Here is a 27,200-nt window from a genome sequence, read left to right as displayed (position 1 = left end):
TCCAGGCAGCCGGGGGTCCCCGCGGCCCCAGCAGCGCGGGCTCGGGAGGCGGCGCGGGGCGCTGAGGCCAGGCCCCCCGCTCCTCCGCTTGGCGCGTCCTCTCACCCGGAGGCGGGGAAGGCGGACGCGACCGCGGCCTCGACGTCGGCGGCCGCGCCGCCCGCGAAGGGAAGCGCCTTATAAGCCGCCGCTCGGCCGAACCCGCGGCTCGTCGCCGCGCCATCCCGGAGAGCTCGCGGAGGCCGGGCCGACCCCAGACAGACTCCGACTCCGGACAGACTCCCGACCAGCGCCGGCTCCGGACAGATCCTGGATCTGTCCGACTCTGGACAGACCTCGGACGGACCCCGGCCCCGAACAGACACCCCGGCTCCAGACCGATCCCGGCTCCGGACGGACTCCCCGCGGACCCAGGCCCGGGCGAGCGCGCCCCCTGCCGGCCGGGGCATGCTCGGCCCGCGGTATGGCCTCGGCGGTGTTTGAGGGCACGTCGCTCGTGAACATGTTCGTGCGCGGCTGCTGGGTGAACGGCATCCGCCGGCTCATCGTCAGCCGGCGCGGCGACGAGGAGGAGTTCTTCGAGATCCGCACCGAGTGGTCGGACCGCAGCGTGCTCTACCTGCACCGCAGCCTGGCCGACCTGGGCCGCCTGTGGCAGCGCCTCCGCGACGCCTTCCCCGAGGACCGGCCCGAGCTGGCGCTCGCGCCGCTGCGCGAAGGTGGGCGCGGGCCCGGCTTGGGGCAGGGGGTCGTGGGGGCTCCTTTGAAGTGCAGGGAGGGGGCGCAGGGGCGGTTATTAAGCGGGGATCGCGACATCCCGGCCCCCGGCACGGGACAGGGACCCTCAGACCTCCGCCCGCCCCCGGGCGGTGAAGTGCAGTGGCTGGTGCGCAGGAGTCGGCGCACGGGGCCCGAGGCCGGCCAGACGGGCGTCCTGACCGTCCCCAAGGCGAGCCACCGGCCCGCGCCAGTGTCGGGCGGCCCCTGCGACTCCCGCCGCGGCCGCGGCCGGAGAGGCGGGGGGGACGTTTGGGAGGAGTTAAGGACAGCGTCCAGCTGGGGTCGCGTCGTGTCTGGCAGCCCCCTCCGAGGCCACCCCCGGCAGGGCCGCGCCTCTTGTCCCCGGTGACCGACAGCCCGAGTGCGCGGTGCCACGCGGCCTCCGTCGCCACTAGGGTGGGTCCGCATTCGAGTTTGATGAGCCCAGAGGCCTCCTCCCGCGCCTTGTGACTTTCCTGGCTCGCAGGGACTGGGTGGCTTCCCGTTTCCTTTTCTCGGCCCACGGGCTGGCCTTTGGAGGCCGCGGAGAGGAAGCGAGAGGCTGAAGCCGAGGCAGGAGGACTGGGGTCCCCCCTGCCCCCTCCCACACACACGCGTGACCACCTGCAGCGCTGGGAATCTGGTGACACTTCCCAGCGCCTTCCTCTAAGCAGATCCCTGGGGCACTTTAGGGGGCATTTACTGAAGCTGCCCGTCTGCCTGAGGTCTTGGGATAATCTCCACTCCGCCCCACGCCCCCCTCCCCGGGACAGCTCCCACCCGTGTGTGAATTATATGGGTAATTAGCTCATTCTCATGACACATTCTCGGGCAGACGCGTCACTTGGAAAGGCTCCCAAAGCCAGCACGTGTGCAGGCCCTGCTCCCCTGAGTCTCGCTTTCGTGCTGCTCTGGAGGGAGTTTAGTGGTATTTCAAGCATGGCAGCAGTTTACCTTGATCTACTGTGTGTGTGTGTCTGTTGTTGTTTATCAAATGGATGCTGGAACAAGGCAGGCCATAAACAAACAGGAGTCCCCGAGAGCTGGTGGAGGGCCTGCCCTCCCCCGCCCTCCCCATACCCTCCCCCCGCCCTCCCCTGCCCTCCCCCATACCCTCCCCCCCGCCCTCCCCTGCCTTCCCCCCATACCCTCCCCCATACCCTCCCCCTGCCCTCCGCCTGCCCTCCCTTCTGCCCTCCGCCTGCCCTCCAGGTCTCACTCTGTCAGAGGACCCCGCTCAGCTGTGACTCCAGGCTCCCCACTTGGCTCCGCCCCTGTAACATAGGACCTGACACTCACTTTTCTTGTGCGGATTGGAGTGCACCCTCAGTGTCCAGCAGTAGTAAGCCCTCCGCAAAGGTGGCTTTTGTTGTCACCCCCAGCGGCTTCTGGTGAGGGTCATAGAAGGTGGGGAGGAGGGCGGAGCTTCAGTCGCCCTGGGATCTGGTGAGGAAACCACCTTACCCGGAGCACAAGGGTTAGGGTGCGCTGTGCACTCGCACGCCCTGGGCTCTGTCCCTCCGCACAGGTTGTGCCTGGTTGGTTCTGGGTTTGCGAGGTGTCAGCGCACCATCCGCAAGGAGACAGGAAGAGGGTGACCACCAGGGAGAAAACAAGGCGCAGAAGGGGTATGATAGCTGCTTTCAAGTGTCTAAAGGGAGAAAAATCGGCAAGAAATGGGTATTAGGTTTAGTGGGGGACATGCGGGGCGGCAGTCAGGTGAGGACCAGTTGTGTGTGAAGGCCTTTCGAACAGCCCACGGTGGACTGTGGGAATGTCTTCTCGGCTGGAGTCCTGACCAGAGGGCCTCCTGCAAGGCCAGCTCAGCACCCCTGGAGGAGAGGAGGTGGAGGCCCGGGGCCGCAGGACAGGCGACCTGAACCCTCTGTCTGGTTCCAGGTTCTCTGCCTGGAGGCAAGTGGCCCCTCCCCCAGCACTACCTGAGTTTGTTGTACACCCAAGGGAAGGCCTTTTCCTTCCTTAGAAGGAAGGAAAGTCCAGGGAAGTCGTTTGCTAAGTAAAATACATCGCCATAATGCAAAAGAAGCGTTCACCTTATTTCCAGGTGGATTTACTATTTGCATAAACAGATCGTCTGGACATACAAACCGTACACACAAAAGGCATCCAGATGTGTGTGCTGTTTTAGAGATGCCAGGTTTTCTCAGTGCAATTCCCCATCAGATTCCCTCAGTTTAAATTTATTGCATGTTTCTGGGCTGGGTTACATTGGCCCGCTCATCTCTTTAAAAAGCTTTGCAAGCGTAGGTTTGAGAACTCGTGCTGGCAGCAGGCTGGTAGCTCTTGTAAATGCAGGACTGAACACCTCCAGGGGGTGGGAGCGCCTTGGGTCCGACTTGCATCTTTGATTCTGCGTGCAGTGAAGGGGATGCTGAGCCCTCTGTCTTGGTCCCTGGAGTACTGCAGTGGGAGAGTGCTTCTGTGCAGAGAGTACTTTTCCTTGATTCTGCACACACACTGGTGCTAGCCTTGGCTGTCTGTCTGTGGAACGTGTATGTTTCCTGGTGACACGTGCGCAGAGATGTTTAAACCCCTGCGTGGAGTGGCGGCACGGGGCTCACTCGCCCACCTCTCTGGTCTTCTGTTTGGGCGAGGCTGCCCTCAGGACTAGTCTTGCTTCTTCTGTCCTCTTCCTTGGCCTCTTGGCCTCTCACCTTGTGCTCTTCTGCGTCTGGATCTGATATACCCGTCCTTCCTTTCTTGTGCCCCTGCCTGGGGGAGGGAGGTAGCTGCTCTCTGTGCATATCATCTCTGGGTGACCAAGGTGTCCCCTTCTGCTCTTTCCACACTCTGACACAGGTAGGGCCGAGTCTTTGACTTAAATCCCCTTTACGTAATACTTAACATGGTTCAGGGCTCCTGACCAGATGTGGCAAGGTCTCTTGCCTGTTCCATCTCTCGTCTGGGAAGGTTCACACTTTAAAAGACAAGGATGCAGAATTTCCCCAGTGACTGTTTGGGGCTCTTGGATTATTTTGATCCTTTTTAAAAAATAACACCTGTTTCAGGCCTTATGAAGTCATCACTGTAGAAACAGATTCTATTTCCAAAGTAGTCAGGTGACCTTTGATTCCTGATCACTGTCAAATCAACACTTTGGTTTTATATTCACTCAGCAAGTACCTACCAGATGCCTCCCCTGCACCATCATCTTCTAGGCGCTGGGGATGCAGCAGTGAACAAAACAGACAAACCCTGCCCTCATGACTCTATATTCAGGGTGGGGGAAATCCAATAATAAAGAAGATAAGTTAAAAAAAATGTTAGATGGTTCTGCACCTTCAGAAGAAAAGAAAAGGGAGGAAGGAGAGGAGCTATGACTTGCAGGGGCAGGGAGGGGTTCACTTTCAGATGGGCTGGTCCGGAAGGGCTCAGAGGAAGTGACCTGTGAGGAGAGACCGGGAGGAAGTGGGGAGAAAGCGATGTGGGTGCCTGGGGAAGAGCTTCCAGCCAGTGGCCAGAGCAAGTGCAAAGGCCTTGAGGCCGGCATGTGCCCGGCGGCCCTGTGTCCTGAGGGGGCCGCTGTGGTTGGAGGGGAGAGAAGGGGGTGGAAGCAATGGGAGATCGAGGTAGGGAGTGGGCAGATGACGCTCAGCGTGGGGCTCTTGTCGGAGATGTAGAGCTCGGAACGGGAGCGACCTGATGTGACGGGCACGCTGGCTGCTGTGCTGAGCATGGCTGGAGAAGGACCAGGGCGAGCCGGGGAGACAGGGAAGGTGTGAGAAGTGGTCAAACACGGACGTGTCTGGGAGGGAGTGCAGGGTCTATGGAGAGACCAGATGTGGGTGTGGGGAGCCTTGGGCGATGCAGGAAGCCCGCAGGGGGAGCTGACGGAGGGCCCAGCTTTGAACACGGTATTTAGTGTTTTCTCCAAATAAGGCCCCTCCTTGAGATCCTGTGCGTGGTGCTGGGGTAACGTCTGTTCACCCCTGTCACCGGGGACGTGGATCTGCCTGCGTCTTCATAGACCTTCTGTTAGATGTGAGATGGAGGGGCAGAAGCGAAGGCGTCCGGCACCGACCAGAGAGGCCTGGGCGCAGGTCCGCCAGCCAGGACACCCCGCCTCCCCACGGCTCTAGGGGACAGCGCTCTGCTCCCAGGCTCTGCTCTCACGTGGATGGGGAGAAGCTCTGTGCTTCCCCGAAACAAGCAGGGGTAGATCGCTGTCTGGTCTGGGGGTGAACTGCAGAGCCCCGAGTTTCCTTTCTTAGTGAAAGTGGCTAAAAAAGAGCAGAGGCCACCCACAGGTCGGGGCAGCAGATCGGGGGGACAGAGGCCACCTCTGTCCGGCCTGACGGGCCCTTCAGTGGGCTGGGGTTCTGTCCTCCCCCCTCACAGCCCAGCCCCGCCCCCATGCATGGCTTCCCTGGAGGGGGTCCTGCCCCTTCTAATGGGGAGAGGGGCAGTTTTCACTTCTCTGGGGCATTTTGGGTGATCTTTCTGATTCACAGACCTATTTCGAATCTCTTCCATATATAGGGCTGCCGGGCTCTGCTGTCCCCCCGGGGCCGGGGCCGGCATCCCTCCCGGGAGCCGGCTGTCTCCTCTCTTCCTAAGGTTTTATGTTTCTTTCCCAGACCCACACCCTGCTGTCGCTCAGGCTTTGTTCCGAGTTCCCTGTCCGGACTCTCCTTCCTCCGTGAGTGATGGTGTGCTCTGCGGTCCCATGGTCTCATCCGTCAGAGCTCCGGCCGTGCCGTGGGCCCAGGTGACTCGGGCTAACTCCCAGTCAGAGAAGGAGCGGCCAGAAACTCACAGAGCTTGTTGGTTCTGGAGCTTCTAGGCCTCGCTTACTTCCCACTAGATTTCCAAGGGGAAACTTGGCTCTGCATCTCAGCACCGGGACCGGCTGGTAGCATCTGGGTGCCCTCAGGCTGGCCCTCAGGGACGCCGTCGTCCTTTTCTCTCTTTTAACAACTCTGGGCCTGGTGTGCCTCCACTGTGCGTTTTTATAAACACTTTTCCAAACAGCAGGAGGTGTTTCTGGTTGGGAGCAGTCAGAACTAGGGAAGATGGGCGTGCAGCGGAAGGCGGCAGCAAAGCCTCTGCGGTAAGAAGCAGGGTCGGGGCCGTGTGGCCGCTCCGTGAGGCTCGGTGCGGAGCTGCAGGGCGGGGCCGCGGAGAGGCTGGCCAGGAGCGATGACCCCACGGGCGAGCACGGGCGCCCCAGGCCCCGGCCCCTTGGTGCGGGGCGTCCTGCAGGGGCAGCGGCCGTCAGCAGAGTACATAGGGGACAGGGAGTGAGGGCGCGGCGTTACCAGGGGTTGACGTTGTCCCACTGAAATCGTTTTTATTGGTGTTCTTGTTCACTTTCACTTCCTCGGGTGACAGTAGGCAGCCACCAGCCCTTTCGGTCGTCACCACTGACAAGATGGTCCCCATGTCCCTGAACGGGCCTGAGAAAGTTCCCCCCCCCGCCCCCGCCAGGCACTGGATCCAAATCCTCCCCGTGACGGGGGCAGGGAGGGGGCTGAGGCGAAGGGCTGGACGCCTTTCTTTTCTGGTCGGGCCTGGGCTCCCTTGAACCGTGGCAGCACAGACAAGACGTGTCCTGTGTCACATAGAAGCACAGACCACGTGCCGCGACGTTGTCCTCCAGGCAGGCCCCGCAGGGCCCCGCTCCCCCCGCCCCGACGTGGGTCCTGCTCCGCTGCCGACTTACACTGCAGGTCGTGCCGCACGTTTAAGAACAGGCACCTCCGTCGTCCTGTGCTGGTGTGTGACTTACAGTCAGTAGGAAACACGACGAGCGGCATTTGGACCGAAGGTGGGGGCAGGGAAGGAGCGGACGTGGGATTAAGGCTGTTACCACGATGCCTGCTCACCACCAGAACCCCCTGCTTCCCGCAGGGGAAAATCCAGGCCCTGCAAGACTGGTGGACCCGCCTGGGGACACGAGGTCACGGCGGGAGGAGGTTGGGCTGAGCGGCCGAAAGCACCAAGCAGCAGCTTTGGGACCAGGCAGGTGAGGATGCGGTGTCGGGCTGTTTCCGGTTCCCTCCCACGTGACTCGAGGCGGGTGAGGATGCGGTGTCGCGCTGTTTCCGGCTCCCTCCCACGTGACTCGAGGCGGGTGAGGATGCGGTGTCGCGCTGTTTCCGGCTCCTTCCCACGTGACTCGAGGCAGGTGAGGATGCGGTGTCGGGCTGTTTCCGGCTCGCTCCCACGTGACTCGAGGCCGGTGAGGATGCGGTGTCGGGCTGTTTCCGGCTCCCTCCCACGTGACTCGAGGCGGGTGAGGATGCGGTGTCGGGCTGTTTCCGGCTCCCTCCCACGTGACTTGAGGCGGGTGAGGATGCGGTGTTGGGCTGTTTCCGGCTCCCTCCCACGTGACTTGAGGCGGGTGAGGATGCGGTGTCGGGCTGTTTCCGGCTCCCCCCCACGTGACTTGAGGCAGGTGGTTCAGCTCAAGCCACCGCTGCAGGGTTGATAAGCTGGCAGGGGTGGCATCTGCATGGCCGCCGCTGTGAGCGCTGAAGCCACGACAGAGCCATGCTGGACGGAAGGCACCGTGTGAGGCGGAGCTTCTGCCCTTTGCTCTGGGTAGGCAGCGTCCCTCACCCAGAGCCCTCCTGGCGGGGGTGTGGCCTCCAGCCTCCTGTCCTAGGGAGGTGGGGACGGCGATGGCGCCTGAGAGCCGGGGGAGTGGGGCACCCGATACCTCAGTGGGACCCCTACCGACCAGGCCTGGGGCTTTGCTGGTTCAGAAATTGGGATTTGGTGCTTGGCGTGGGTCAGGCTCGGGGGCAGTTTTCCGAGGCAGATGCTCTCAGTGTGTATTTTCTATGAGAAATAGAGCTGCCACGGGGGCAGAGCCTGGGTGGAGAGCCGGGCCCCCCTTGGCCCCCAGGGGTGTGTAAGGCTTGTCTCAGCCCTTCCGGCCCGCTGTCGCCCTCACCCCTGCGCTGCAGGTTCCCTGCTGGGTTTTCCTGGTGACACCTCCCTGCGGTCAGTCTTGGCCTCGTGTCCGTCATCCTGGGCAGCATGTAGGGGCAGGTCTTGTCGCCTGGTGCCCGCTTCGGCATCAAGTGCTTCCTGTTTTGAGAGCCTGGGACAGCTGGCGTTGATTCCCTAAATTCCTTCCAAGTTTTAAGACGGACTAAGGCGCAGTGAGTGACTCCTTAGCCGTGTTGAGTCTGAAGCTTAGTAAGGAATTCTGCCTGTGGTGGGAGAAGAGCGAGGCGGCCGGAGAAGGAGGGGCTGGCGGAGGGATGTGGTGAGAGGCGGGCATCTCACAGGCCTGGGAAGAAGCGGAGGACAGAAGTCTTCCCGCAGCCCCTTCCCGGGGCTTCCGGACCTCTTGTCTTGTCTCTGCTCGTCTCTCTCCTCCGCCTCCTTTCCCTGCCCTGCTTCTCGTCCTTGCAAAGACGGGGAGGAGATGTTCCTGTCCATCAGTGTTGCCTTGGGCATCTCTGGGCCAGGGGAGGGTGATGGGGGAGGGGGACCGAGCCTTGTGTGCAGCAGGGTGGGCATGGGGGCAAAGGGTGGGACCCCATGGATGGAGCCTGTGAGGTCAGAGTCGCCACGGGTTCCCAGGGAGCGAGGGCTGCGTGGGGATGCTTGAGTTTAGCAGAGAATAACCACTTTGGTTGAGCTCAAGCTCATCGCTGAGTGAGTCCCTGCTGGTTTTATGTTGACTACCTATTTAGAGGACAAGTATTTACGAAGTAATCATTGACAATTTTCCTGGAAATTTTAAAATATTTTATTTCCAAAATTTGTACGATCCTCAGCTTCTAAAGAATATATATCTCGTGACAGTGCCCTCCGCACCTCGCCCGAGCCGCCTGCTTCTCTGGGCTCTGCGTGGATGGACTTTTGAACTATGCCTTCTTTGACTCAGTTGGAAAGTCCACATCACAGAAGATTTCCCCGGGGTCTGCCATGGGAGTCTCTTCTTAAGGGACTGGCATCCTCTGGGTAACGGACACTCCTTCCCAATTGACCCGAGAAGCATGTGTCTTCACTCCCAGAATTACAGCGGCAGAAGGCGCTCAGGCAGATTCAGCCCTGAGTCTGTCCCTGGAGGCTGGGACAGTCACCAGAGATGTTCAGTCCGAGGCCTCCACCCACGGAAGTAGGACGTGGAACCAGGTGCCTGAGGTTAGGACACTGGTCCGTGTCTGCTCCCTCAGCCTGATCTTTGTGCTGATACAGTTTGGGTTCAGTTTGGGTTCCGAGAATGCGTCAGGTGTTTGTGTTTGTATAAAGACCTAACCCAGGAACTGACAGAAGCTCGTTTGGAGTTCTCGATTTTCAAGGGTAAACTAGTTTAGACAGAAGGGGTACCCTGGCTGCTCAAGGCTGAATTTCAACCCCCAAAGGGATGTGAAATTGACATACCGAAATGTACATAGTCGTGTTATCAATCTTACAGTTTCAAAGTTTTGGGCTATATCTGGATAAATTTCTCACATCACAAATTGTGTAGAGTGAAATTTTTAAAAATTGAGATTATATTAGTGATGATGCTTTATCAGAAATTAGAAAATTTCCTGGGGCTGTGAAGTCTTCTGAGTCAGTTTCCTTAGAACTTGGGTGTGGCGGGTGGACCGCATCCCTTCCCGCTGTCCTCGCTGGACTGCGTCCCGCGCCTTCCATGGACTGATGGCGCCTCCTGCTGGCCGGCCCTGGAACGGCAGCCTCGTAACCAAGGGGGGGGGTCTGAGTTTTTCTGTCCAACTGCAAATTTACAACCATTTTATCCGCTTGCATTCTTTAGAATCACGATCTCAGATAGTAAAACTGAGTCAAACAAGATCCCCACAGTTTTCGTTCGATCAACCATATTTGGAATACAAAAGCTAAAAGTTCTAGATAGTCCTAAATTATTGGACGTAAGCACATTTTTGAAAATGAAGTTTAAAATAGTTACTGTAAACAAGTGACATTTGGAAAAGCTCTGCCGGTCATCAAAAGCCAAAGCTCTTGGGTCACAAAGGAAGAATACAGCAGGTAGGACAGAAAGCCCCCCGACTGCCTGTACGTAGTTGAGCGTCCCCATCCGCCGTCTGTCCTGGGCAATGACACAGGCCCCAGATGTGGGCTCTGCTCACACCCCGCGCCGGGTGCTGTGTCATTTTGGGAATTGATGCTGATCTTGGGTGTTTCCAGCTGGTGTTTCGGTTTCCAACAGTTGAGAACTTGAGAAAGCTGATGGGGGCGGACCTCAGTGGGTTTGAGACATGAAATTTTAAAGGAAGCTTTATTTCATTTCTGCACTGTGGCCCCAAAGCACAGTTTTGGGTTTGTTTGTTTGTTTGAATGTTTTCCTTCCGCATTTAGTACACCTCCCTGTTTAATGGGAAACACCTTTAAAACAACTGAAGGAGGGAGATTTCCAGGCCCAGGAGGGGAGGGAAACGTGGGTGCTGGCGTTGGAAGAGGGGCCAGGCCACTGGAAGCCCCGTAGCCAGTGGTGACCCCTTCCTGCCCTGATGTGGGGTGAGGGAGGGGCTCTGTGGGGGCCAGGTAGCCTTGGGGGCCGCCCCTAGATGGATGCCAGTCAGCCCAGCCGAAGCCATAGCTTCATGAATCTCCACCTTTGATTCCCTGCCCAGGGAAGAGGTGGGCGTCCTTGTCATTCACGTGGACGGCTTTCCTTGGGGAAAGGAGGACATACCGTGGGAACGCGGAGCCCGATCACCTTGGTTGTCACCCAGAAGCCACTACGCCACGGGGAGATAAATTATGACGAGGGGCCCCCAACCAAAAGCCAAAGCTTAAGAAACTACCCCTGTCACTGTTCCTGCAGGAGGGAGTCCAGCGTGTGCTTTCGCCATTGAGATGTTCTCAGCCCCTCTTGTCGTGAAGCATGTTTTCACTTCCAGAGAGCACCGTTGGGCTTCTCCTCGGAAGCATAAAGGCAGGTGAAAGGCAGCGATAAGGTCGCAGCTTCCACAGATGGAACCAAACCAGAGTGGCCGACAACTAGGTGGGTTTATTGCCACCTCGGTCTCGGGCAGCTGTCGTCCGAGGCCTGTGACCCTGAGCCTGCTGGCCGGGATCCGCTGGGGTCAGTGACCCCGAGAAGCAAGAGACGTGGTTGGCACCCGTAGGCTGCTGGACACACACAGGCGATAACTCGTCCTTGACTCTGTTCTCTTGTGCAACTTTATTCCATCAACAAACGGCCAACGACCAGTGAATCCCCTGCGGGTGTCAGTGTCAGTGTCAGGCCCTGTGCTGACGGCTGACGACAGGAGGGGACCCTGGGCACCTCCTACACTCAGCTTCACAGGTGGGCTTGGGGAGGCCACAGGGGAGGGAGCAGGTCTGCTGCAGAGCGGTGAGTGCTGCAGAGGTGGGGTGGATGGAGCTCTCCCAGAGCTCAGAGCAGACCGAGTCCCGCCTGGTGGGTGGGGGGCTTCACAGAGCAGAAGGCGTGTCCCAACCCACGTGGCCTTTAAGAGATGGTGGGATTTTCCCACTCGAGCCTGGAGGTAGGGGAAGGCCAGTGGGCATGAGTCCCCCAGAGGCAGTGCTGTGTGGTGCCTTGGACCGGTTCCTCGGGGTTGGGATGAGGATGTGGTAGTCACAGAGCAGTGGAGCTGGTGAGGTTGGCGAGGCTTGGACCCCCAGGGTGTGTGCGCTGAGCCTAAACCCTTACATGTTCCCAGAGGCCTGACCACGTACTTCTTGCCTTTCTCTGCTTCGTCTGGAAAGCAGGTCGCCAAGAAGATAGTGTTGCCAGGTAAAGTACAGGACACCAAGTAAGTTTGAGTTTCAGATAAACACTGAATAATTTTTTAGTGTGTTTATCCATACTGTTGCATTATTCGTTGTTTATCTGAAACGCACCTTGAACTAGGTGTCCTGCTTTTTGCTTGCTAATTCTGGCAGCCCTAAAAGAAGATCAGCATAGAGCAGAGTGTGTTTATTTGACTGAATGGTACCCTGGGTGGTTGTAAACCCAACCATGGGCTACACGTGCTCTACGTCCTAGGAGGTGGGTGTAAATACGCCGTATGCGTTGACCGGATGAGAGGCTGATCCTGTAAACTGTCCTTACAGAACACAACTACTGTGCCATGAACTCGAGTGATTTAACACCAGTGTGTTAGATGTAACAGAAGTTGAAACGTGACAGTCGTTTTGCTTGTCTTAGAATAAAGAAGCTCTTTCTGGGGACGACTTACAGAATTGTCCTGTCTCTAAAAACAACTTTGCAGAGGACTTTTCAGCGTCCCTCTTTTCCTCTCTAGACTTGTCCGTAGGAAGCAAGAGGTCACAGAGGGGTGTGTGTGCGTGTCTGCGTGTGTGCTTGTGCGTGTGTGTAGTTCTAAACAAGAAGCTCAGGGCTGAGACCCTGGCACCCTGGTGTTTTCTTTCTCCCTTCTCGCTGCCCCCAGCCTGCAGGGTGGTGGGTAGGCCAGGCAGCCTAGGTGAGAGGAGAGGAGGTGGCCCGGGCCCCTCTCTGCGGCGATGGCTGGGGAGTCGTGCTGAGGTTGCCAGCGAGGGCTGTGTGGACCGAGGCTTGGGGTCTTTGGCTGGCTGCCTGGGTCCGTGTGGCTTGAGGTGGGGTGGGCAGGACCAGATAGCCCACTGAGAAGCAGGCCCCCGGGTGGCCAGGTGAAGGTGCACCCGGCCTGTGCTCCAGGAGGTCCAGGGACCCCCTGCTCAGCCCAGGCCTTCAGAAGCGCCTCGCCCTGTGTTTGGGACGCCCCTGGTTTCCATGGACCACGCGTTCCGGGGCCTCGTAATTTCAATCACGTAGTGTAGGAGGTTAATTTAACACTACGTGGACTTGGTGAGCTGCCTGCAAAATGAACAACCCTTTCTCACCTGTAAAACAAAACCAGAACTTCTGAAAACTGGGATTCAGTGACTGAACATAGTTCTGGGATTTCAGCCTCTGTGGTTTGGTCGTAGCTCACCGGGACCAACATCCTGGGTCACGTGAAATGTCCTTGGGAATCTGACCTGCTCCATCCCTGGGAAGCTGATGTGTAGGAGCTGTGCTGGGAAGGTCTGTGCTCTGCACTGCTCAAAGGAAGATAGAAACGCACCTCGAGTCTCCGTGCCACTAGCTCTCGTGTTTTAGAGACAGAATACCGCGCTTTTTAGTAGCCAGTCGAGACTTCCGGTAACCAGAACGAGGGTAGGAGCCGATTCCTGGAAAGTGCTGCGAGTCACGCCCGCGCTGGTTTTCTCTGGGTAGAGATGTGATTTTTTCCCTTCCAAAGCCCGTATCTAAATGACTTGTCTAAACACAGGCTCCATTTCCACAGGACCTGTGGTCATCTCAGCTGTGTCATTGGGGGCTGGTGGGTCCAGCCTCCCCCAGCTACAGCCACCACGCTGGCGGGGGCTGAGCTCTGGCCTTGTCCAGGGTGCGGCTGGAGAGTCCCGCTCGGAGAGGCCTCTGATGGTGTCTCTGTGGCTTTCAGACGGACAGCGTCCACTGCAGCACACACGTTAATCACTCGTTGGGTCGTTGCAACTTAAAACGAGGTTGAGAGCCAGGCTTTCGGGGCAGGGCTGCACCCACGTGAGGCCGAGTAAACTTCCCAGATGTCTTGCATGGAGGGTGACGCCAGGGAGGCGTCATGTTGTTCTGTAGTTGATTCGGGAGCACACGTCTTGGTGTTTTTCTGATGGAGGCATTTCTGTCTCAATCCCAGGGCTGGTCGCCATAAAGGATGCCCACGACATCGAGACCAGGCTTAACGAAGTAGAGAAGCTGCTCAAGGCCGTCATCAGCATGCCGCGCAAGGTGGGTGCGCAAGGTGGGCGCGCAAGGTGGGCGCGCAAGGTGGGCGTGCAAGGTGGGCGTGCAAGGTGGGTGCAGGCGGACGGGCGGGGCTGGGGCGCGCTTCCTGGAAGTGTCAGGTGGGGTTAGGTGTAAGCCCAGGGAAGGAAGGCTCCTCGGGCTCTGGGGGCTCCGGTGCTTTCTCCCTGGGGAGGCAGCGGAAGTGACGGGCTCGCAGTTTACTGGAAAGTGAGGGGAGATGGACGTGCGTGAATGCTGGCGCAGACCAGGCACGAACTGTTCCCACTGTCCCCATCCTGTCCGTCCCTGGGCCTCGAGCTACCTGAGCACCTGACAGGTGAGTGGGGAAGCGGCCCCGTCCGCGCTCAGTCCCGCAGTCTGAGCAGTGCGGGGCCACCAGCGTCAGACGGGCTGCCTCACGAGAGGAAACTGTGTAGGAATGAACGTGTTTCTTCCCAGTATTCCAGGTCAGAAGTCGTGCTCACCTTCTTTGAAAGATCTCCCCTGGATCAGGTGTTAAAAAATGACAACGTCCATAAAATTCAACCCAGCTTTCAAAGTCCGGTGAAAATATCAGGTGAGAGCCACAGGGCCACCAGAAACCTTCCCAGCCCACTGTCCACGTGCTGGACACACCTCCCCCACCTTGGGATCCAGAAATACAGCCCAACAGAAGGGTGGAAGCAGCAGGGGAGGGACCGTTTCCCGATTTTTATGAAACAGTGTGTTTCTACCTACTGACCTGCAGTTTACACTCTTCCTACTTCCAAAGCAAGTTATCTGACGTATAAATTGGAACGTACTTAAATAGTCTATGATGAAAGCATCAGTGAGGCTTTTTTTTTGTGGTACGCAGGCCTCTCACTGTTGTGGCCTCTCCCGCTGCGGAGCACAGGCTCCGGACACGCAGGCTCAGCGGCCATGGCTCACGGGCCCAGCTGCTCCGCGGCATGTGGGATCTTCCCGGACCGGGGCACGAACCCGTGTCCCCTGCATCGGCAGGCAGACTCTCAACCACTGCGCCACCAGGGAAGCCCTCAGTGAGGCATTTTGAAGTGAATTACTGGAATGCGTCGTCCAGCCTGCAAAAATAAGAGTTCGCCTAGCGCAACACTGACTTGGTTCTTGGCTTTAGGGCGAGGGGACAGAAGGGGACACATGGTGTAGGTCTCCTTAGCGTGGACACTGGGTTGAGCCTCTGACAAATGTCAGCAGCGCTAGGAGGGGATGGTCAGCCGTCCTGCGGGTCAGAGGGGAGCGAGGGAAGCCTGGGTTCAGCCCGGTGGCAGCTTCCTCAGATCTGGGCCGCACGTGTTGCTACGACAGTAGACTCTGTTTTTGCAGTACTGTCGGCAAAGCCTGTGAGGGGCATCTTGTAGGAAAAGAGGTCTGTCCTGGAAGTCTCAGGTACCAGGCTTCCCCAGGCAACTTGTCTGGCCTGAGTGAGGTTGTGTGGGCGTTTGCCGGGCGCAGAGGGGATACAGCTCGGCCAGCGGTGACATCCCACAGGTCACCTTGACGTGAGGGGAGGCGGGGGGGCAGGGCGGGGTCCCTGTGTCCAGCACTTGAGTTCTGAGTGGAAGGAAGGAAAGAGGAGGGAGCGGAGGAGGGGGGCTCAGAGGGAGGTGATGGGGAAGAATCAGCAGGTGAGGGGACCTGAGCCCAGAGCCATCACCTGAAAAGGAACTGGGTCCCAGTGATGGAAAGACGGAGGGGGCACATTGGGGTGACGGCTGACGTCACTGTTATAAAAGTGTCCTTACTGAGTGATATACCAGGGCAAGGATGAGAGTCCTTAATTGTGTGCTGGGGCACGGCGGGCAGGGCTGGCAGGTTCTGGGAACCCGGGATGGAAAAGTTACTTTTCGCTCTGACCGTGTGTGCGCAGGACAGGGTTCAGCCTGGGTTTGCGTGTCTGCCACTTTTGTCGTCTTCCCAGGAGAGCTTCGTGTGTGTCCTTAGGAAGATGATCAGGGGACTGGGGGCCTCTTCTTAGCTAACGCCTAGCGTCCAGAACCTTCTCTACAGGAGAGTGAAAATGGCGGTCAGCCCTCCTGACCGGATGTCCGGGGACCCCAGTGTCCAAGGCTCGGAGAGGCTTCAGAGTGTGTCGGGCTCTGTGTGCTGTCACCTGGAGCGTGGGCATCTCTGTCCTTCAGTCTTGCACGGAAGAGCCCCGGCCCTGGCATCTCCATTTTGCTTGATTTCTTTCTGTTTTGAGCAAACAGGAGAACCGAGAGCCGCAGGATCCTTTCAGGGCCTGGGGTTGGTGGCAGGCGCAGGTTGACCCAAAGGCCCCAGGGCGTAAGAGGGACGGGTCGGCGCTGCATGCAGGTGCTTCTGATGGCGACAACCTGGCGTCCCCAGCCCCCGTCTCAGTGCCTTGTCTTTACTGCCGATTCGGATAAACTCACGACCCAAGTTTACCCCAAAGCGCTGAAAGGAAGGAAACAGGATTGAACAGGGGTAGCGCTGGGGTCCCACGTCGAGGTTTTAACTACGTTCTTGTGTTGTTTCGAGAACTGAGGACAGAGGTTTGGGGTTCCTCCTGCCCACGAGCTCAGGAGGCCTGGCACGCAGGTCTGGGAAGGCAGGGCCTTGGCCTCCCCATGCAGGCTGGGAGCCCGGGTCCTGGGGACATCGTGCTCCCTGCTGGGGCATCACAGGGGGGAGTCACTGTAGCCACCGCGGTGCAGCACAGAACACTTGGTGACACAGGGCTGCCTGACAGTGGGCTTGGTAAGCAGCTATTGCGAGTCAGCTGCAGAGAGCACGAAGCCTTGTGCCAAGACCACGGCCTGAAGGCCGCCCTGCACGGGAAGCTGGCAGGGTCACCCCTTCCAGAGCTGAGGGTCTCCCATGCCTGGGGGTCCGTCCTCCTCGTCTGCCCTCATCAGTCAAAGGGGTTCTCCCTGGGATCTTCGCCCCCAACCTCGCTGGCCCTCCCTCTGCCTGAGCGCGTGGCTGGGTGGGGCAGTTCCCATGGCACGTGAGACGTGCTTTCGTTGTCCACTGAGACAAGGATGTGGCAAATTCAGAGAAACTTCTAATGAAAACTGTTCGGTACAGTAGCGCTGCCAGCCGCAGAGGGCCTGGAGCCGCGTGGGCAAGCCCTGCTCCTCAGTCTGGGCCCGTATTTGCGCTGCGCGTGGACTCGGGAGTCCCCGGGCGCTGGGCCTCAGGACCCGGAGAGCCAGGCGCCCTGAGGGCTGAGTCTCCAGCAGCCCAGCCTCTCCCGGGGGTGTGTCCTCAGTACCGACATCGGCCACCAGGACCTGACTTCCTGGCTCATTCATTAATGGATTTCCTGTCATCCTGGGCATGTCAGGCAGTGGTCACTCTGGCTTTCCATGTCACCGTCGACCCCTCTGCTCCAGGCCCTGGGCCTCCTGCTGGCTGGGCCCTGTCTCCTCCCTCCCCACAAGCCCTGCCCGTCCACGTCCCTCCTGTCCAGCTAAATTCCACTCGTGCATGGAAACGGCCGTGCCCACTGTCACCCCCTCCCCCAGACTTCTCAGCACCTTCTCAAGCCTCTGATGTGGCATCCTGGGAGGTGGTGCCCTGGCGGACAGCCCTGACGTTGGCCCACTCTCAGGCCTCCTGCAGTGACATCTAGGTTGACCGGCTAGGGATCAGAGGCTCCACTAGGTGGCGCCAGGCGCCCATGGTGTGAGAACCAGCACCACCACCACCCCCCCACCCCCACCGGGGCCCCGAGTCTGGCGAGTGCTCTGGCTTCTTAGGTGATGCTTTGGACCGGTGCAGCCTTAAACACTCTTCATCCCGTGTTAATCTAAAAGTTTATTACCGAGTCTAGGAAAACTTAGATTTAGTTTTCTACACCGTGGCTGTGTTGGTGCAGCTTAAAAGAAAGCATGAACCCCAGCCTCGCTCTGGCTGCTTGGATTAACTGATGTTGGCCTCAAAAATCATTTCATTTTTTAGTAACCAGGCATCTGTATATTCTCAACTTAATTTTCACCATGCGGGGAGAGTCCTGGTCTCCAGCTAATGAAACTACACGGCTTTGGGTTTTGTTCCGTTGCTAGAGACGTTGACAGTAGAACAGGAAAGGGGATCGGAGAGTGTGTGAACGCTTTCAGGGCTGAGACTGTCCGCAGGAAAAAAAGAATAGATGAATTAATGAAGTGAGTTATGGTGGCATATGGGGCATGTGAAAACGGGCTGCGAGTAAGAAAAGCAAATCACCACCAGCCAGACACTAGCCATTGTTGCAGGAATGATCCCTGGAAGATGCTGAGATTAGTGGGTGAAAGTTGAAGGAGAAGCAGAATTTGCACTTGCATCTCCACCAGGATCGTTCTCAACTACAAAGAGAGAGGGAGTATCCTCATTTTGGAGAAAACCTCCTGACCCGAGAGATCCAGACGACATCCCAGGAATAAGTGAGGCCTGTGGGCATCGCACTCCTGATCTGATGCCCAAGGGAAGGCAGCGTCCCTGCGGGTTCCTGCCGGACCGTCCACCTCTGTCCAAGCACGGAAACACCAGGCAAGTTGAGGCACAGTCAGTGAAAGACTCACCAGTCCGCGCCCCGAGTGTTGCAGCCACAGGAGAGATGAGGCAAGACCCAGGCCCTCGAGGCCGTCAGGGGTCACAGGAGGCTGAACCACCACATCTTCCTGCCCCGAGGGATCCGGGCCGGGCCCAGAACAGACAGAGGGATGTGGGTGAAACTCAGGTGCAGGAGGTTTTAGTTTAGAGTATCGCGCGATGTTCGTTTCCTGGATTTGCTCGTCACACCATGGTTACGTACAATGTTAGCCAAAGGACGGGCCGCCGAGCGATCTGTGAAAGCTCTGCACTGTTTGTGCAACTTTCCCGTAATTCTAAAATGAGCTCCAAAAAGCTTTCAGAAGTAAGAACGGCAAAGCAGGACTCTTCTTCATGTGAAGAAGATTCTGTATGCAAAAAACTGGCTTGAAAACGAACTATTTCATGGAACTGCCATGTATGTGATTAAAGGTACTAAGCTGACTTCTAAGAAATTCCCATTTTCAGTATGTTTGAAGGCAGGCTTCAGATGCTGAAGCTTTTCAGTAAGCGTCGCATTTCCTTTGGTTCTTTTTATTTGGGTGACGCAACAGATATGAGGACGCTTGGAACAACGATAGCAATAACTACCATTCGTGAGCCCCAGCATTTGTTAGATTCTTTATAAAAACCATCTCATTTAATCCATACCTGTGCCCCTTAGGATAGCTGGATACGGTTATTCCCCTTTTACGGACGAAAAAGCTAAGCAAGGAGTAAGCTGCTTCCCACACTTAAGTGGCGGAAGTGGAGTTTCCTGGAGGGCCCAGCTGGCCCTGCAGACAATTGGCTTCTCTGCACAGACAACTAAGGAATGATTTGTAACAAGTTTGTTTTGGGGGCTGGTTCCATTTTCTAGATTCCACATTCTAGAGCTCCAAATCTCACATTTAAGATAGATGAGGAAGTTCCTATACAAGGTGACTCCTGGCGACATTCACAGATGTTTTGCAGCACTGACGTTTGTTTTCACTTGTAGGGTCCTCCCCTCCAAATTCCCTTGGGAGGTGGTGGGAGAGAGGATCTGGGGGCTGTCAGCTGGCTGTCCTGAGGCCCCTGAGGTTTTACGTGCTTCCTGGGACAGGTTTGAGTCAGTTAATACAAGCAGTAAAGCAAGGGGTTCTGTGCTGTTGTGCATTTTAAATTGTGAAGCAGGGGAATATTAATCTCTCCTGTCGGGGTGTCGTCCCCTGCAGTGTCTGTGCACTCAGGCTTTGGTCAACGTCTTCATGCTCTTTTTGCACCTGGTGGTGTAGTTGACCCCAGAGGTTCCAAGCACTGACTTTTCGCTGGTTTTCAGCTCCTTCTCATGACTTACAGGCTGTCCGAGGCGGGTGGGCTCTGGGTGGGCTCAGCCAGGGAGAGGAGGTCGGGAAAGAGCCATGTGCTGATGCCACGTGGAGTGCGACCGACCTCGAAAGGCCAGCGAAACGAGCGCTGTCACTTCTCCAGAAAGTCAATTGGAAATTTTAGCAGTTACTTGGCAAATCCGACTGATGGATAGTCATTTTATCCTGGGGGGCAGAGGTAAGGAGAAAATCGACTTTTTTTTCTTCTTTTTTTTTGTGTAGTTTCCCTAAGTGTCTTCATGTGGAGAGAAATTCATAGAACTGAGAATCAAATACCCAGAAGGATTAAAAGTAAATAGGAAGTTACAATTTCACTTATTAAAAAAAAGCAAATCTGTACATGGGGATAAAATAATCTAAATTACGGTGAGATGTAAGAAATAAAACAATCCCGCAAACAACAATAGCATCAGATGCCCGACGAGACGGGGTAACGCTGGACATCCTTGCGGCCTGTGCCAGGGCCAGAGGAAGGGCTGTCTTGAGCTGTTTCCGTGCATCAGGCCCTGAGTGGGAAGATGATGATCATTGGATTTGAGGACCCGGCAGGAGTTTAGAGTCTGTTTGAAGCACGTTTTTAAGGTGAGGTTAGTGAAGGCCCTGATTTGATGGGACAAACGAGGCCCTGAGCGTGGAGCTCGACGACCAGGGGCTCAGGTTGGTTGGAGATGCACGCAAGGAGCTGGAGCCCTGGTGACCCTCCAGGTCTATCCTTGGAGAGTCTGCGATCCACTGAGGGAAGGGAAGGACACACAGTCCCCGGGAAACATCAGTAAGAGCTTCCCCAGGTCGGAGAAGGGAGTCAGGTGCACTTATGTTTAAATGGACCAGATGACGTGATGGAGCCTGGGAGCTAATAGGCTCTTAGAGTTGGAAGGGTCCTTGGAGAGCATCCATGACAGTTTTGAAATTTCCAGTTAGGACACTGCGTCCGGTATCTCGGGGTTCCCTGCTGGGCTGCGCCGTGGAGTCCCAGGTCCCAGGCCGGTGCTGTTTCAGCTGCCCACGCCTCCGCATACACACACACACACACGCACACACACACCCCGCCACCACCGTTGCTCGGGCTTGCCCTTCCCCCGCTCCCCTTCTAGAGCTGAGTGAGCACCAGACTTTGCACTTGGAATCTAACCGCACAGCCAATGTAGATACACAAAGATGGTCTCTTTGTTGCCCTTTTAAAATTACTCCAAGTTGTGCTTGTTGGTGAGAAGTCAGTTTATATATAGGATTATATAAAGCAGAAGGTGGAGTCACCCGTTTGGTTGAAAACGCACACGGATTGCGCTGGATCCTCACGGCGACCCTGGGCCGTGTTATCCTCACCTGAGACAGGTGAGAGCTTAGAGAGGTCAGGCGACCTGGGCAGAGCCCACGTCGTGTGCGGTCGTCTTAGCCTGAAACCCAGCCTCGTTCTGCTCCAGCTTCAAACCCACAGGGCGGGCGTATGGCGAGAGCGCTCGGACTGCCAGAGCGCCTTTCTGCGGGGGAGAGATGCCCCTCTTGACTGGTGTAGGGTCGGCAGGTGTGGCGCCTGAGTCTGGGCGGCGGAGCATTCTCTAAACTGTGGGGAAGGAGGGAGCACAGTAGGAGAAGGGGGATGTGGGGAGATCAGTGTGAGCCCAGACTGCAAAACTTCAAAGTCGGATCCCCTTCTGAATATTTCCCTTACTGCTTTCGCTTTCAGAAATCATGAGGTCCAATGGATTTTGCTTAGCAAATACCGAAACAATCGTTATTGACCACAGCATACCAAACGGAAAAGACCAGCACGCAGCTGTGGACCCCTCGGAGCACCTGTAAGTGCACTGATTCGAGTGTCATTTTACACACGAGGTCCCGAGCCGTCAGCCAGTGCCCGGGCCAGGTTCCCTGCCCACTCAGGGCTCTAGGAAGGGGACAGAGTGTGACCATGCGGCTGGCAGTGGGGAGGGGGGACATTCAGGAGGAGTTGCCTGGCTTCACCTCTGGGCTGTGCTGGGCCCTGGAGGGTCCGGGGCCACAAGCCTCCTCGTGGGGGCCTGGTCTTCTGGGGTGGGGGGCGTCAGCTGCGTGTTGACCTCTCGTCGCCTCCCAGGGGGCTTCTTTGTGGCTCACGGGCCTGCCCTGCGAGGGCGGATGCGTCGGCTTAGAGAAGGCAGGCAGCTAAAGGCCCCCTGCCCTCCGTGCTTCCTTCCTCGGTGACAGAACAGGGACTACGATGGGGGCTCTAGGAGAGCCACCCCGGGTGCTGCCAGCCGTCTCGGGGTTATCGGGCAGGACCTGGCTCTGGTGACTGTCAAGGCCACGCCCGGGGCTCTCCCTGCGGTGTGAACTCAGGGAGTTCGTTCCCGTCTCCTGGCTCCTGTTCTCTCCGGGTGGGACCGCTGTGCTCTCGCAGGATCTCCTGAAGGCTCAGGTGACGAGCGTGGATGCCTGACACTGGGACCCCCAGGCAGCTCTGGAAGCTCAGGGTCTCCCGCGGGCACTTGACCGGCACAAGCCCGGAACCAGGGGGCCTCTCAGAGTCCGGGGGTCCCTCCGCACCCCGTCAGCCCCACGTGAAAGCGGACCAGGACCGACCCAACTGCTGCCGTGCCTCGCGCTTGGCCAGGACCACGCACATCGTACACACGGTGTGTGCACAGACAGCTCCCAGCCCGAGGGTCCCCCAAGCCAACTTGGAGCTGGCATTGTGGGTCCGAGGCTGACGTGGATTACACGGCGACGGAAGGAGGTCCTGCTGCATGGGAGGAGCTTCTGGCCGGGCTTGTCCTGGTGGAGTGGTTGGTGGACCACCAGGGGCTGCAGGGTCCTGGCTCTGGCTCTGCATCCCAGGGACCCTTTCTGTCTCAGAGGCCCCGAGAGGCCCTCTGCCCCTGGCATGAGGCCAGCTCTGAGAAGGAAGTTCAACCATGAATCGTTTTGGAGGAGAAGCATGGAGAGAAAGCAAGGGCTGTAATGTAACTTTTCCAGCCAGCCCGGGGCTCTGCACGGACAGGGCGACCCATCCTCAATCTGCAGCGCCGGGTTGGTGGGAGAGAAAGATAGCGGGGAAACCTCTGCGATCCCAGGATAGCTTAACGAGGAGATGTCGGCCTCTGAGTGGCCCCGGAGCATCTCCAGGGAACTTGGGCTTGCTGGGCATTTCTCCAGGTGCCTGACCTCGGGCAGCCCCGCAGAGATGGTCTGCTGCCGTCTGTCTGTCGGGAGGGTCTGTCTGAACACTCCAGGGGACTCCTGTCCACTCTCCTGGCCACAGCTGTCCTCAGCGCTCCTCGACAGCAGCTGTGTGGCCCCAAGGCTGTGGATCAATGCTGCCGGGCCTGCTGTTAGGACCTGTCAGTCCCCATGCTGTCCCTGGGGGAGAGCAGCTACAGTACTCGGACCGGAGAGCCCCCTGCACTCAGGGACCAAGTGTGTGTGCCTGGCGGGGACGTGAGTGAGAGCGGGACGGCTGGCCTCTGCCTTGTGACCACCCTGGTTGGCTGGAGGGGTTGCCAGGCTCCGGGAGATTCTGCCCAGGCCTGGGGCGAGCCCTGACCCTGTCCTCACTGGTTAGAAGCAGGGGGATTCGCCAGGCCTGCCGAGGAGTCCGGGGGCTGATGGGGACCCCAGACTACGCTGAGCATCCCAGGTCCCCTTCCTTCCCCGGTTCTCAGGGGATCTGAGGGCAGGAGGGGTAGCAGGGGCAGGAAGCTGCTGGGCGGGGCTGTGTCGTGGCCGCCACCGGGCCCGTCCCTCACCTGCCCGGAGCCTTTCCCTGCACCTAAGGGCCCCCTCTCGGCCTCACTGCCTGCATGGACGCAGGGCTCCACGCATCTCCACACACGCCCGTCAGCATGGACTTAGAGGGAAACCCACCTCCATGCCTTTCCTGTCTGATTTCGAAGCTGCCATCGCCGCCTCCTCCGCTTCTCCCTTGCAACTTAGAGGCAGCAGGCCTCCCTGGGACCCCGTCCACCCCACGTGCCCTGGATGCTGGCGGGGCGGGGGGGCACCTCTCCGCCCTCCCCCTCCCCCATCCCGGCTGGCTCCCCAGCCAGTGTAGCCAGGCTGGCGGCTATGTGGTTTGGACGCCTCGTGCCCTGCCCGTCGCTGCCCGGCTTTCCGCTGTAGTTGAACTCCTGTGAGGTCTCAGTCAGCGGGAGTCAGAGCAGGGACAGTGCGGACAGTGTGCTTGGTGGCCCCAGGCCCTCTCCGCTGCCCTGAGCAGGGCCTGCATCCGCCCCCCTCTGCCACTCCCCTTTGTTTGGACTGGTTCTTAGCTGGGGAACAATGGAAAAGGTACAGGCAGCATCTGTTTCCCCTCCTGGGGAGAAGGTCCTCCGTGCACTGTTTTCTCTGTGAAGCGTCTTTTAACATTTGTCGTCCTTTTTGTCCAGCTTAAGCAAGTGTGCTTAAGCTGAGGCTGGGTCAGGCAGGGCGCGGAAAGGGTTTCCATTCCTGGGGAATTCCTGTTGAGAAGGTATTTAGGTCACCTCACATTTGGGGCACAAACCCTTCCTTGAGCTCTTCCCGTGCCCGCCATGTAATGCCCCACATTGAATACAGGACCCAAATGCAGGACCCCACCCTCTGCTAACCTCTGCCCTCACCCAGCTCCTCCCTGACTCCTGCCTCCTTGGTCGTGTGTGCACGTGGCCCAGGAAGCAGTCAGGCTGGGAGCTGGGACCACACGGCCTTCTTCACCCGTCTTTGCCATGGTCCACAGGCCCAGCACGTGGCAGGTCCTTGTGCCTGGTCCACTCTGTGTCCCCAGCGCCTGGCCCAGAATAATCCCCAGATGGAGAGAGAAATACTGTGTGAGTGGATGGATGGATGGATGGATGGATAGGTGGATGGATGGATGGGTAGATGGACGGATGGACGGATGGGTGGATGGATAAATGGATGCGTGGTTGGATGGCTGGCTGGCTGGCAGGCTGGATGGATGGACGGATGGACAGATGGACGGACGGATGGATGGATGGATAAATGGATGGGTGGTTGGATGGATGGATGGATGGGTGCCTCAATATTGATCAGTGAGAGTAAATCAGTCTCTAAGGCCGTGAAAACCAAAGCCGTGATGGCTTTGGAGTCGGGCCCACGTGACTGATCAATTTGCAATCATGGTTCCTTCCACACTAGCTCCACACACAGCCTGGTGGTGGATGGGCCGGTGTCGTGGAGAGCCCTTCCGTGCTGTTCGATCCAAAGACCCTCCTGCCAGTGACCGTCTGCCCTTTGTCCAGTGCAGCGGGGCCGGGGGCCAGTGAGCCAGCCCTGGCCTCACCTCTGCTTTCCCATTTCAGGTTTGAGAACGGCGGTGAGTTTGCCTCCGAGCTGGAGGATGGAGATGACCCAGCAGCTTATGTCACCAACCTGTCCTATTACCACCTGGTGCCTTTCGAGACGGACATTCTGGACTGAGTCTCCACGGGGCCCCTCCTCCCCCAGCTGGTGACCGTGGCTCCACTGAAGTCCATGATGCCAGGGACCGGTCCTACCCAGCCGCCCGCGCCCACGGAGACCGTAAGTCTCCGACAACCAGGAGTCGGGTCACGGGGGTCCGGCACCCCTGCTGCTTCTAGGGGTCTTCCTGGCCTGTGTATGCATCCCCGGGACACACCCCCTCCACGCCTGGAGGGGCCACAAGTGCCTGCAGGACGTCCCGGGCCGGGTCTGGACACCGGCTCCTCCCCCCACGTCTCCTCCCTCCACAAGCGCACAGAACATTTTGCGTGGCATCTTGGTAAGTCACCAAGTTCTGGACAACACAGGCAGGTGTGTTCTGTCATCCAGGATTTCCCTGGAAATCAGGACGTGCAGCTTCCATTCCTGTTTTTTATCTTCTATCCGGAAACTGTGGGCTTCACGTCAGCCAAGGGAGTGTTTGCGGAAGGTTGGTTGTGAATGGGGTTTCGGCTGCGGGCATAGGGGAACCACTGACTGGTGCCCGTGTGATGAACTCTGAGTGGTGACGATTCTCCCGAGAGGAAGGAGTCCCCACCGGGGCTCCTACGAGGGCTGACAGCGCAGTGACCCCTGGGCTGCTGAGGGTCACCCTTCCTGCCGGTCACCAGGATCTCGGTGATACATTTGCCATATCCACCTGAGTGGATGGGAATCAGGGGGTCACCGAGTGCCCCCAGCGAGTCTCCCTGTGCCGTCGGGGAGGGTCTGGGCTCTGCGTGTTCATCTCCTCACAGAGAAAACTAACGACCAGAATTTCTCGTGTAAATAATAGTAAATTATTGAGAAGCCTAATTCTTTTACACAGTCTGTTTTTTAATCTATTTTAATTAAATAAAACACGTTACTCTACTTTTACGGGTTTAAGATGTGGCTCTTGTTACCCCTGCCCCACACGCTGCGCCTCCGGGCTGCCCCCGGCACTCCCGTCTCATTGTCCTTTAGGAAATGTGCTGTTCTCACCCTGGGGAATGATCTATCCAAACTGCAAAGTAAGCAAAGTGTTCTTTTGAGTTAGGGTTTCCCCTTTCTCCATGCTCCTCGCTGGCAGCCCCGGGAAGCCGCCTGGAACCCAGCTGCGCAGCAGATGGGCTTCCCGTGGCTTTTGCGTCTCCCTCTGCTTCCAGCTGTGCTCAGTTGGGTTCAGCCTGCTTCTAAACAGGCTGTCAGGCGGCCAGTGGGGTCGACCAGTTGCCTTCTTCTCTTGGGGGTAAAGTTCAGGCCTGTGCAGGGTGGGGCCTCTTGCCTGGCGGGGTTAGAATCAATCACAGCTATAACCGCCTTCCAAGTTCCAGTCATTGGTTCCTGGGTTTTCCTCGTTACCCACATTCTGCAGGGGACTTCTCCCCAGCTCTGGGGCCACAGTGATGGCAGCCCCCTGAGCTCATCTGCTCACGGGGGCTGTGTTACCCCCTCACTGCCCAGCTTGGCTCCCCAAGACCCGCCCCCCAGCTTTCATGCAAGAAGCTTCACTGTTTCCAGTCAATGCACCACGAGATCTCAGATGTTTGGATATTTGTTTTCCTATAAAACACATCAGAATGTTCTCTGGCTTCTTTTTTTTTTTAATGTTTTTTTCTGGAAAAACATGATCTTCTAGACCCATTTGTTATGTCCCCGCATTTGAAAGATGTTGCCAAGTTGTGTTCCAGAGAAGTCATACCCACCACCAGTGCCTGTGCCGTGGCTTCTGTTGATAGAAATTGAGGTCGTTTCAACTATTTCACAAAACAAGAAGCAAAGGATGTGTCTGAACACACACAAAACTCCTCATGAATGAGAATGAATTTGTAGAATAAGGTGACTGTTGATTTGTGGGAGTTTTTTTAGATGTGAAAGGTACGTAGTTCTTCTCATGAAGGAAATTGGCCTTTGTGTCACTTAGCTTCTGCAGCTTAACACGAGCTCCAAACGTAGTGACTGAACAGTTCTAGGGTCGGCTGTGTGCACTGGGCTTAACCAGGTGGTTCTGCTACTGGGGCTCAGGCTTGGTGATGCTGGCCGGGCTCACTGAGGGAGAGCTGGTGTAGGAGGGCCTGGCGGGCTGGACCCGTCATCTCTGCATCCCCTGCCCTCTATCCTCCAGTTGGCTAGCTCGGGTTTTTCACACTGCGACTCACCATTCCAGGGCAGACAGAGGCCACGCCCCCAAGTGCAGGTGCTTTTCAAGTCTGTTTCCATCCCATTTGTTACCTTCCCAGAGGCTTAAGCCCGGAGTCAGTGTGGGAAGTCAGTGGGTACAGGGAGGTATCGACAAGTTGGGGCCATGTTGCAGTCAATTCACTTCATCCCATAAAGGCCTGATCTTAAGTCTCTGCTTTAAGAATCTGGGCTGATCACTCTAGTCCCTCTTGGTGGTAAAGCCAGGT

The 27,200-nt window shown here is 57.6% G+C and overlaps 1 protein-coding gene across 2 annotated transcripts; it reads left to right on the top strand.

Annotated features, from left to right (window-relative positions):
* The first annotated feature begins 7 nt into the window (after window positions 1-7).
* Window positions 8-25,683, top strand: PXDC1 (PX domain containing 1). Of its 2 annotated transcripts, XM_067751885.1 has the most exons (5): window positions 17-719; window positions 13,404-13,495; window positions 13,952-14,069; window positions 21,083-21,194; window positions 24,672-25,683. In XM_067751885.1, exons 1-5 carry the CDS (start codon window positions 464-466, stop codon window positions 24,787-24,789), a joined length of 696 nt encoding a protein of 231 aa, XP_067607986.1. In that variant the 5' UTR covers window positions 17-463; the 3' UTR covers window positions 24,790-25,683. The 2 variants fall into 2 exon arrangements, with proteins under 2 accessions (XP_067607987.1, XP_067607986.1); XM_067751886.1 differs by lacking the exon at window positions 21,083-21,194 and having other exon boundaries at window positions 8-719.
* The last annotated feature ends 1,517 nt before the right edge of the window (window positions 25,684-27,200 follow it).

The sequence above is a fragment of the Pseudorca crassidens genome, chromosome 10 (assembly GCF_039906515.1).
Source record: "Pseudorca crassidens isolate mPseCra1 chromosome 10, mPseCra1.hap1, whole genome shotgun sequence".
In the NCBI taxonomy this organism is placed as follows: domain Eukaryota; kingdom Metazoa; phylum Chordata; class Mammalia; order Artiodactyla; family Delphinidae; genus Pseudorca; species Pseudorca crassidens.
Note: the sequence above shows the minus strand (reverse complement) of the source record. Positions and strands in the feature narration are given on the sequence as shown.